This window comes from Chrysochloris asiatica, unplaced genomic scaffold, assembly GCF_000296735.1.
Source record: "Chrysochloris asiatica unplaced genomic scaffold, ChrAsi1.0 scaffold00381, whole genome shotgun sequence".
In the NCBI taxonomy this organism is placed as follows: domain Eukaryota; kingdom Metazoa; phylum Chordata; class Mammalia; order Afrosoricida; family Chrysochloridae; genus Chrysochloris; species Chrysochloris asiatica.
This window is the reverse complement of record NW_006408899.1, coordinates 1,958,397-1,969,865: the sequence shown is the minus strand read 5'-3', so window position 1 is coordinate 1,969,865 and position 11,469 is coordinate 1,958,397. Positions and strand designations below refer to the sequence as shown.

The 11,469-nt window shown below is 49.4% G+C and overlaps 1 protein-coding gene across 1 annotated transcript in view; it reads left to right on the top strand.

Moving 5' to 3' along the window:
- Positions 1 to 659: 659 nt before the first annotated feature.
- The window catches only part of DTX4 (deltex 4, E3 ubiquitin ligase), a 50,883-nt gene continuing 40,073 nt past the window's right edge, over positions 660 to 11,469 (top strand). The window contains exon 1 of the mRNA XM_006876472.1: positions 660 to 972. Within this exon, the coding sequence (XP_006876534.1) occupies positions 762 to 972 (211 nt within the window). The 5' untranslated portion in view covers positions 660 to 761. The remainder of the gene's footprint in view (positions 973 to 11,469) is intronic.

Genomic DNA, 11,469 nt, shown 5'->3' with positions numbered 1-11,469 from the left:
AAAAAATGAAAGAAGCAAAATCCCATTTCTGGGAGGGAGCTGTGTAATTGGGCGCTGCTACGTTAATAAAAGGAAAATCCCATCTGGGGGCGGGAGCTGTAAAATTGCAGCCGGGCGGCAACACAGTCCCTCGGCCGCAGCATGGCAGGTGGTTCCTCAGCAGCAGGGGACGGGGGATCCCCCAGCGCGTGTGGGTTAGCGTGAGCGCCCCGCCTGGGAGGGCCTGCCTATCCTGGAAGCAACTGAGCGGAGCCACAGGGAGGGGGAGCTCTTGTCCAGGCGGCGACGGCCTTAGGAGCAGCCGAGGGGTGGGGAGGGAGGGGAGCGAAGGGAGGGGACGGAGCGTGCCACTCCGAGCGCGGCTGTGCGGTGGATCCCACCCCGGCGTCTGCAGAGCTCGAGGCGCAACTGGTGCGAGGGCTGGTCCCCGCCCGCCGGCACTCAGCCCGCACCCGCCGGGGGCTTGGCACGGTGGGGCCCGTTTGCCGCGAGCCGGACATTTGCATGAAGCGCCGCGACCTCTCGAGGCAGCGGCGGCAGCGGCGGACTTGGGCGGCGGCTGCCGGGCACCGGTGGATGCGAGGCAGCGGTGCCGATGGGCCGGAGCTGAGGCTGCCCGGGGCAGCAGGGCGCTGGGCGGGGGGCGTGATTGAGGCCCGCGGGCGGCGGCGCAGGAGGAGGCGGAGGAGGGCGGGCGCGCAGGGCCCGGGAGGCGGGCAGCGCTGCACCGCCGCCACCGCCGCCGCAGCCCGGGGCTCGCCATGCTCCTGGCCTCGGCCGTGGTGGTCTGGGAATGGCTGAACGAGCACGGCCGCTGGCGGCCCTACAGCCCGGCCGTAAGCCACCACATCGAGGCGGTGGTGCGCGCCGGACCCCGCGCCGGGGGCAGCGTAGTGCTGGGTCAGGTGGATAGCCGTCTGGCGCCCTACATCATCGACCTGCAGTCCATGAACCAATTCCGCCAGGACACGGGTGAGCTGTCGCCCCTGATCCCCTGCTGCCACCTCCCCTCCCTGTCCCGGATCTCCAACCTACGCGGCCCCGGCCACTCAGTAGGCACCCCGTTGCAATGGGGTTACCATGAGGTGTGTGCGGGGGGGGGGGGCGCTTTGCTCCCCATGGTCCTCTTAAGCCCCCCAAGTGAACGCCCAGCCACATAGTATCCGTGTTAACCTAGCTTCAATCTAGTTCTTCAGAACCTCCTTTCACGCCCCCTTTGCTGCGCTTGCGGGCTCGAAGTCCTAGCTTGTAGACATAGGAGGTCTGTCCCAGTGCACTGGCCATCCCAACCCCTCAAAATGACGCTTACCCCGCACCCCTGCGCCAACCCTGCTTTGCCTGTCATATATGTTCTTACCCTCCCCCCCCCCTTCCCCCTTAATGCGTTTGCCCTTCCCCTGTCGGGTATGGGAAGGAAGAAGGGACCATCTGAAGGTTCTGGCCCTAGATGAGTACGGGAAGGGCTGGCAGGGGCCTCCCCAGAGGAGAGGCTGGCGTTCGCGGGATTCCAGGGAGGGAATACTCTAGATGCTGTGTAAACTGAAGCAACAGGCCAGAGCAGATGGAGAGAGAAGGGGCGTGGGGGAGGCGGGTGGTCAGGAATGCCTGTCGGGGAGCAGCTCCCTTTGTCCATGGAGGAGGCAGATTCCTAAGGAGAAACTGTCCCAGGCTTCCTGGTGAACCCTTGGCCTCTGAGGGAAACACTGCCAGTCTGCAAAGCTCCACTGTCTTTTTATGAGCATCAGGTTACTGGCCACCACAGCTCTGCAGGTCAGGGGGAGGAAGGGAGCCTACAGGGTGGGGGTCAGGGTGGCAGGGGTCACCGGAGAGCAGAGCAGGGCAGAGCAACATCATTTTGTTTGCTTGGCCCAGTGTAGGGAGGCTTCATTGACACCCAGGGACAAGTGTCTTCTGGCTTCCCTGCAGTCTCTTCAGTGAACTAAGGAGGCAGGGTGAGGAGGATTCTAGAATTCTGTCTGAGTCTTCAGCAGAAGTGTGAAACCCCAGAGCCTGGAGAGACAGGTGTGCTGGGATGTCCCTGGAGGTCAGAGAACAGCTGTTTGAGTATCTCAGCCTCTGTTCCCCTCCAAGCCCCCACATCCTGTGTGCTAATTGGGATGGTCATGGGAAAGGGGCATTTTTCCGCCCTTGGTCTCCATCCTGTAGTCATAATTCCCAGCAACCTCTCTGCCAAAGGCCTTGTCAACTCTGGCTGCTTGAATAAGACTCTTGGAAAAGGCTTCCCAGAAGTGGAAGTGTTAGCATCTGGAGGGGCTTAAATCTTGGTGGGAAAGAAAGGGGGCGGGACTGAGGGAGACTGTGAGGGGGAGGGAAGAAGGAGGAATGTGGGGAGATTGAGAAAGAGGATTAAGTGTGGCTGAGGGAGAGAATGTGAATTGTGCAATTTGGATAGAGGTTGGAGGTGAGAGGGTAGAGGCATCAGTTGGGGGAGGGGGTGTGTGTGTGTGTGTGTGTGTGTGTAAGGAAGCTGAGACCAAGGAGAGCAGCAGTTCAGACACCTGACAGGGAATTCCAGTCCTGCTCAAAATAGACCAGCAGGTGTTAGCTTTTCTATTTCAGACTAAATCTCAGCAGCATATGGAGAGCCACCCATGACATCAAGGCCACACTCCCTCTCCACCATTTAGGAAGGATGAAACTTAATCTTTTTAGGGGTACCAAGAAGGTCTAGGTTGCTAACTGCAAGGTTGGTGGTTCAAACCTACCAGTCACTCCTTGGAAACCCTATGCAGGGTCATTATGAGTCGGAACTGACTTCACAGCACTTTACAACAACAATCAGGGTCATGGAGTCCCTGCATAGCACAGTTAAGCACTTGACTGCTATTCTAAAAGTTGGAGGTTTGAGTCCACTCGGAGGTGTCTTTGGATGTTTTTCACATTCTTGTCTTTCTTTGAGATACACTTGGTACATTGTTATGATCAGGTAAGCATCTGCCAGTCAGTAACACATACTGAGCACCATCCCATTCTGTGCCAGGCCCTTTGCTGGGTGTTGAAGGTCCAAGATTGCTTTCCCAGGAATGCTGGGTTTGTTGGGGGAGCTAATGGAGTTTGACTAGGCCCATCTCCCGGGTGGGGCACCGGGCTCTGAGCCCCACCTCCCTTTTTTACCAACACACACTACACTGCTCCTCTCAGCTCATTGATGAGGCTGTGACAGGGGTGGAACTTTAAACCACCAGCTCCCAGGCAACCTCAGCCAAGCCCTGGCAATGTTTAATTAAATTACCCACCGACCTCCAATCCACAATTTAAAGCTGAGAACCAGATCCATCCAGTAAACAAAGGAGAGCTAGAAGTCCCCTGCCTAGAGGACTTTTTGTTACCTTCACTGGCTCTGTGGAGATGTTTCCTGACATGGGAGCTTTGTCTTCTTAGAAGTTCCCGGTCTCCTCTAGGTTCCCGATCTTCTCCTAGGAGATAGCTGGGATGCTGCAGACACTGTCCTCCCACCTCTGTCTGCCCTGGGGTCTCTCTTTCCCTGACCTGCCTCAGGACCCTGGGTCATTTGCATTCCAAGCTGGACACTTGAGGATGCCTTCACCAGCTTTCATCTTTAGTGTCACTTTCCTCTGTATCTTTCAAGACACCTGGTCCCTACCACCGTTAGGGTCCAGCCTCAGATGGTGAAGCCAAGGTTGGAATTGGAGACACGACTCTCCTATCTGGGACTTATTGATTTACCCTGCCACCTTGAACCAGTCCCTTAACTGCTAAGACCTCGTTTTCATCTGTGGAATGAAGAGTAGCCATCTGGCTCTATCTGCCCGTTGTTCAGATCAGCAGATGAATGGGTTTGGCCCTTGTAATAATGATGATGTTAGTAAGCATCTCCTCAGTAAGGGCAGGGTTCTTTCTAGCTTAGCGTTTCTCTATAAGTGTTGTCTTTTGGAGTCCCTGGGGGGTGCAAATGGTTCAGCGCTTGACTACTACTAGCTTACAGGATGATGGTTTAAACCCACCCAATGGTACCTCAGAAGACAGACTTACTTGGTGATCTTCCAAAAGAGCCGTGGAATCCCTTAGAGCAGTTCAAGTCTGCACACATGGGGTCACCATGAGTTAGAATAGACTTGAAGACAACTAACAACAGCATATCTTTAATACATTGAGGTGGGGTCCGATGGAGAGTGAGTCTGCCCGCCCCACCTGCATTACTCCTCCCCACCCCACAAGGACAGGAAGCCTTGTGACCACTAGAGAACTGCAGTATGAATGCACATTGCATACACTCTGCTCTCTTGTTTAATGTTCAAGCGATCTTAGGAAGCACCTATTGTCATTCCCTCTTTGAGAAAAGGATACAAGTTAAAAGAGATGCCACTTAAGGTTTAGCACTTGTTAATGGCTGTGCTGAGGTTCAGAATCAAGTGTCCTAGGCGTGGCTCCTTCACTCTATAAACAGTTATGGAATGCCAATTGTTCAAGTCACATGGGACATAGCAATAACAAAACATCCAAGTCTTACCCTCCTGGAACATTTTAGTGGAGGTAGAGAGGTACCTGGGATTTCCTAGACACTGTGCAAAGTCTAGCAGGAGCGATGCCCCAGAGACCTCAGGTTGTGCCTGGAAGGCATTACTTCTCATTTCCCAGGAACCAAAGCATACTGCACGGAGCCCATGGTGGTGCAGTGGATTAAGCATTGAACTGCTAACCACAAGGGTGGCTGTTCCAACCCACCAGCCATTCAACAGGAGAAAGATGAGCACTTTCCCTTCAAGATTTGAACCCTGTGGAATTCCGCTGTGTCCTTTGTTGTTGCTGTCAGTCACAATCAACCCAACGGCAGTAGGTAAAACACCTTGGATCTGAGTCTCCAGGGAAAACCAGCATCCGTTCTTTTTGTTCCAGTGAACTTCCTCTATCCCTATCCTAACAGAGACTTTCTGGTCACTGCACCTGAGGAACAGATGGAATTTCTTCAGGTCATCTAGTTACTGGCCTTGACTCATGAAAGGTCCATGACTAGCTCATTCCAAACAGATGGGTCTCTGAAAATAGAGAATGAAAGCCCACCATCTCTCTTGTCCCAAATGTTGGTTCTGTGGTCTTTAACAGCCTCCTGGACCTGTTCAAGCTCCTCTCGGAGTCAACTGAACTCTAGAATTATTCCTCACAATGAAACTCTTCCTCTTGACCACCAGTTTCCACCATTTTGCAGTTGCCTGTGGACAAAGCCTCAGGGTTCTTTAACTCATCTGTCTTTCAGAATCTGATCTTGGGGTGTCACTATAGGATAAGCACTGGACTGCTAACCATGAGATCAGCTGCTCAAACCTACCAGCTGCTCCTTGGAAACCCCGTATAGGATCACTATGAGTCAGAACTGACTCGATGGCAATTAACAACAACAACAAATATCTATAGATGTAGAGACCCTGTGGGCCAGTAGCTTAAACGTAAATGTGCATGGTGAAAAGCCAGGTCCATTGTTCATACGTAGATTCCAAAGCCCAGTCCCTAGAGATGCTGACCCTTAGCATAGAATGAATTGCTGATCTGGACCCAGGAGATCCTCAAGCTGGCGATCTGTGAACCTCACTTTGAAAGCATCCAGCCACTCGTTAGGTCTTATCCATTTGCCCTCAGAAGGGTCGTTCCAGTCTGTCACCTCCTTTTCATTTTCTCTACCATCACCCTCCTTACTTCTCATCTGGTCTTGCCACTTCTCCGCATAACAATCTTCACTGGCTCCTCAGTGCTTACAAATTAAACCCAACACAGCCTGCCATTTCTCACTGGTGTTTCAGTGATCAAATTCTCACTTTCCTTGCTGGAGACCCAGGTTCACTTCCCAGCCAATGCTCCTCAGGCTTAGCTGCCTTTAACTACCTCTTGACACCGTACTGTCAAGTTACTCTAGCATACCTTTCTGGCTTTAGTTCCCTCTACTCCTGGAGTGCTGGTATGGCGCTGTGGGTTAATGCGCCAGACTACAAAGTCAGTTTGAACTGCAGGGTCGGTGGTTCAAGCTCACCAGCTGCTCCTTGGAAACCCTACACAGGGTCGCTATGGGTCGGAAATGACTCGATGGCACTTGACAACAACAACAACAACTCATGCCAAGCAGCTGACAGCTTTACCCTCATACCTTCCCTCATAGTTCTCTGACCCTCTCTCACTGTTCACCGGATCCCTCCTTTGCCATGTTTGCCTATTGAAATGCTTCTTAGTCAAGTTCTGTGCCATTTGTCATGCATTTCTTGAACTGTTCTCCAAACAATCATGATTCAATTTATTCAATTGCATGGCTTGAACACCTTCAGACACAGCATCAGGTATCAGGCACTGCCTGCCCTCATGGGACGGCCAGTTTAGTGAGAGAGACAGACATGGATCCAATTAGGCACACAAACACATGTGTGACAGTGCAAGGGGAGACACAGGAAACCTTCAGGAGCAGTTCAGGGTGATAGTTGAACAACATGATGAGTGTCTTGCATATGAAGATGATTGAAATAGCAGGTGATTTTGTTACCTACGTATTTGTTGTTCTTGGGTGCTGTCGAGTTGATTTTCAACTCATAGCAACCCCATGTGACAGAGTAGAACTGCCCCATAGAGTTTCCTTGGCTCTCATCTTTACAGAAGTAGGTCAACCCGGTCTTCTACCCAAAGACCTGCTAAGTGGGTTTAAACTGCTGATCTTTCAGGTAGCAGCTGAGTGCTTAGCTGTTGTGTCCCGAGGCCTCCTAGTCTGTATGTTTGCCACAATAATAATAATAATAAAGAAAGAATAGGAGAACTAGAATTGAAGCTCATGGCATCCCAAAGAGGCTTCTTGAAAGATTGAGCTACAATCTGAAGGAAGGAAGTGTAAGGGCGAAGACAGTGGTATGCTCTGAGGGAGAGACCAGCTTTGTGACAAGGCCCAGAATTGGAGAAGCAAGGATGAGAGACTGAAGAAGGTCGATGTGGCAGAGACGTGGGCAGAGTGTGTCAGAGTGTGAGGAGGAAGTGTGATGGGGCCTCTGGGGGTGGTGGTTGGCAGGGACTTGGGCCCATCTCTTACCTCAGGGGAAGTTAGGGAAGGGATTTAAGCAGGAAGAGGATGTGGTTAGGTTTCCTGCCAACATGGCACTGTGTTGGCACCTTTTTGGTGAATATGCTGCATCATACACAATCATTTGCACACTTGGTTTCTGGTCCTTATTTTAGACTGTGAGCTACCTACCTAAGGAGAGCGTGACTCCTCACAGCAGCTGATGGGTGCTCAGCAATGTACCACAAATGGCTAAATGTCAGACATCAGGAAGATTTTCATCCATTACATTTATGGAACCCACAGTTACGAGTCATTGGGTGTCACAAGTGGCTTATGCTTGACTGTTAACCCAAGGCTGACAGTTCAAACCCGCCATGTCACCACAGAAATAAGGCCTGGTGATCTGCTTCCAGAAAGATTGTTGTCGGCTGCCATTGAGTCAATGTAGAGACTCATGGCGACACCATGTGCTGCAGAGGGGAACTGCTTCACAGGGTTTTCTTGGCTGTCACTTATGGTTTGCCTTGACTGCTAACCTAAAGGTCGGTAGTTTGACCCCACCGAGCAGTATCATAGAAGAAAAGGCTGAGTCCACTTCCACTAAGACTAAACCATGAAAACCCAATGGAACATTTCTACTCTGTTACCGTACGTTAGAATCAGAACCGACTTGATGGCAAACTGGTAGTTTAGGTATTACTGACAGCCACTATAATGGACACTAGAACCAAGAGTTACGTCATTGAAGGCCCAGGATGAAAAGTGCAAAAGCTCTTGCTCAGAGGGGCTACTTCGATCTGGAATCACAAGATACACACCCCCGGGTGTCTGAATTGAATGTCCTGAGGTTGGGGTCTGGATTTGGAGATGACTTCCACAAATGGATGACAAATAGCATCGAAAGTAAATGATAGGAAAACAGGTAAAGAAGGGTATTTCAGCACAAGAGATCTGGTGAATTGTGGGACGAGGAGACAAAGAAAGATAAGGGAAATTCGTGGATAAAAAAGCATTTATCCAGCAGAAGCAGAGGACAATATAGGGGATAGAATGGAAAGATATGCACAAAGCAGGACATCCCCACTGTTGTGAAAAGTGTGCCTTTTGTAGATGAGTGATGGTTGTGCTCATCTCCTAACCTAAAGATTGGCAGAGTTTCAATATACCCAGTGGTGCTGTTAAATAAATGCCTGGCAGTCTGTGTCTATGAAGATTGTTGTTGTTGTTGTGTGTCGTGGAGTCATATTCGACTCATAGCGACCCTGTACAGGGTTTCCGAGGCTGTAAATCTCTACGGGAGCAGAAAGCCTCATCTTTCTCCTGCGGAATTGCTGGTAGTTTCAAACTGCTGACCTTGTGGTTGGCAGCCTGATTCGTAACCACTATGCTATGAAGATTACAGCCAAGAAAGTCCTGTGGGGCACAGTTCTACACTGACACAGATGGGGGGCACCATGAGTCCAAATCGATTCAGCAAGCTTGTTTTTGAATCACATTTGTGAGAATTGGTGAAGTGCATGGTCCCTGCTTCCTCAAAGAGAATTTACAACAGTGCCATTTCAACTCCTCAAACCTAATCTTCTCATCTGTAAAAGAAGCTTTATAGGATAGTCAGAAAGATAATATGGGGTGGACGGTGTGAAGGTCCTTCCTAAGTAATGAAGCTTGTGCAAATATGAGTTATGTGGACACACACATACACTACATTCCTGAACTAAACTTCCCTCGTGACGGTTCAATCCTGTTTAGACATAGACTAAATTAGACTAATAATCACCAACTGTACGCAGGACAGGTACTATTTTTGCCCTTTATAGTCATTCTTTCATGGAATCCTCAAACCCACTCTATGGAATAGCATCTGGAGATCCAGATATTGCAGATGAGGAAACTTAGGCTTAGCGTGTAACTGGAAGGGGCGAAACCACATCGTTGGAGCCAAAACCCATACTCTTTGTTCCTCTGCAAGCTGACTACTTAGAAAGGGAATGGAGGGGACTCTTTCCTCCCCCCTTTCCTTCTTGCCTCCTCCTCTGCCCCACATACCCCCTGCAGAAGTTCCTGTGCTGAATAGGGGATTGTTCTGTTTTTCCCTCCAAGCCTCTGAATGTTGATGTTTTGGGTCATTACGAGACTTGGAGATGGGGTGGGGAGCGGGTTACGACCCCAGCAAAGGCCTGAATAGCCATTGTTCCCTTTCTTCACCCTTTGAATAGGATTCTGTCCCCACTCTTGGTATCTCCCTCTGGGTTGGAGGAGGGGGTGGGTCAGAGGCTGGTAAAGGGGGGCCTTTTCTCACTGCTTTGATGGATGGAGTTTAATCCGACATGCGGAGATGACAGCATCCTCAAATCCGCCCCAGCCTGGCAACCTGAACCATAATGCTGACTTCCATGAAATACGCTCCGCTTGGGGATGGGTCTGAATGTGGGTTTGGGATGGACTGGGGAGAAAAAGGCCAACAGATCAGGCCTGCTGCTTGGTCTCTAACCAACATCACTATGAGGGGCAGCTGTATTGGCCCTGGGGACCCTAGAAATGCTGACAAACTTATCTTTAGAAGAAAGACGTTACATAAAGATAATATGACCTTTTTTGTTATTACTGTTTTTTCTTTTTGTTTTTTCAACCAAGCCCAGAAATGCACTGGGTGTCAACTCAGTTGCCACCACCTCTGGGAAGCCTGCTGGGATTGGGAGCAGAGTCTTCCTTCTGCTCCTGAGACTTCCACTGTCCTGGGTTCCTTTCCTGCGAAGCTCTGGGGAGGGGTACCTGTTAGAAGAACAGGGGAGACGGGCTATGGTACTTATGAACACCTGGGAGTCGGAACTAACAAAATAGCAATGAGTTTGGTTTTGGTGTACTGTGTGTCCACAGCCCTGGTGGCACAATGGTTAAGCGCTCGGTTGCTAGCAGAAATGTTCTTGTTGTTGTTAGGTGCCATCGAGTTGGTTCCTACCAATAGCGACCCTATGCACCATCCTTACAATTACTGCCATGCTTGAGCTCTTTGATGCTACCAGTTGGCCAATCCATCTTGTTGGGGATCTTCCTCTTTTTCTCTGACCCTCCACCTTACCAAACATGATATTCTTCTCCAACGACTGGTCCCTCCTGACGATATGCCCGAAGTATAAGAGATGAAGTTTGGCCATCCTGGCCTTTAAGGAGCACTTTGGCTACACTTCTTCCAAAATGGATCTATTGGTTCTTTTGGAAGCCCATGGCACATTCAATATTCTCCTCCAACACCATAACTCAAAGGCATCAATTCTTCTATGGTCTTCCTTATTCACTGTTCAGCTTTCACATGTATATGAGGTTATTGAAAATATCAGCCGCACCTTAGTCCTCAAGCTGACATGTTTGCTCTTCAACACTTTAAAAGGTGTTGTGCAGCAGAATTGCCTACTGCAATACATTGTTTGATTTCTTCACTGCTGCTTCCATGAGTGTTGATAGTTGATCCAAGAAGAATGAAGTCCTTGACAGCTTCAATCTTTTCTCTGTTGATAAGAATATTGTTTATTGGTCCAGTGCTGAGGATTTTTGTTTTCTTTACATTCAGATGCAATCCATACTGAAGGCTGTGGTCTTCGATCTTCATCAGAAAGTATTTTAAGTCCTCTTCACTTTCAGCAAGCAAGGTTGTGTCATCTGCATATCACTGGTTATTAACGAGTCTTCCTCCAATCCTGATGCCACATTTTTCTTCATATAACCCAGCTTTTTAGGTTATTTGCTCAGCATAGAGGTTGAATAAGTATGGTGAAAGAACACAACCTTGTCACACACCTTTGTTAATTTGAAACTATTCAGTGTTCCCATGTTCTGTTTGAACAACTACCTTTTGGTCCATGTACAGGTTCCTCATAAGTACAATTAAGTGTTCTGGAATACTCATACTTCGCAATGTTGTCCATAGCTTGTCATGATCCACACAATCAAAAGCCTATGCACAGTCAATAAAGCACAGGCAAACATCTTTCTGATATTCTCTGCTTTCAGCCAAGATCCATCGAATATCAGCAATGATATTCCTCATTCCACATTCTGAATCTGAATCTGGCTTGAACCTCTGGGAGTTCTGTCAATGTATGGTTGCAGCTGTTTCTGTATTACCTTTAGTAACACTTTACTCACATGGGATATCAAAGATATTGTCTGATGATTTCTACATTCCGTTGGGTCACCTTTCTTTGGAATGGGCACAAATACGAATCCCTTCTAATCAGTCGGCCAGATAGCTGTCATTCATATTTCTTGGCGTAGATGAGTGAGTGCCTCCTGTGCCACCTCACTTTTTGAAAGATTTCAATTTGTATTCCATCAATTCCTGGTGCCTTGTTCTTTGCCAATTCCTTCAATGCACTCTGGACTTCTTCCTTCAGTATCATTGGCTCTTGATCATATGCTACCTCTTGAAATGGTTGAACATCAACCATTTCCTTTTGGTA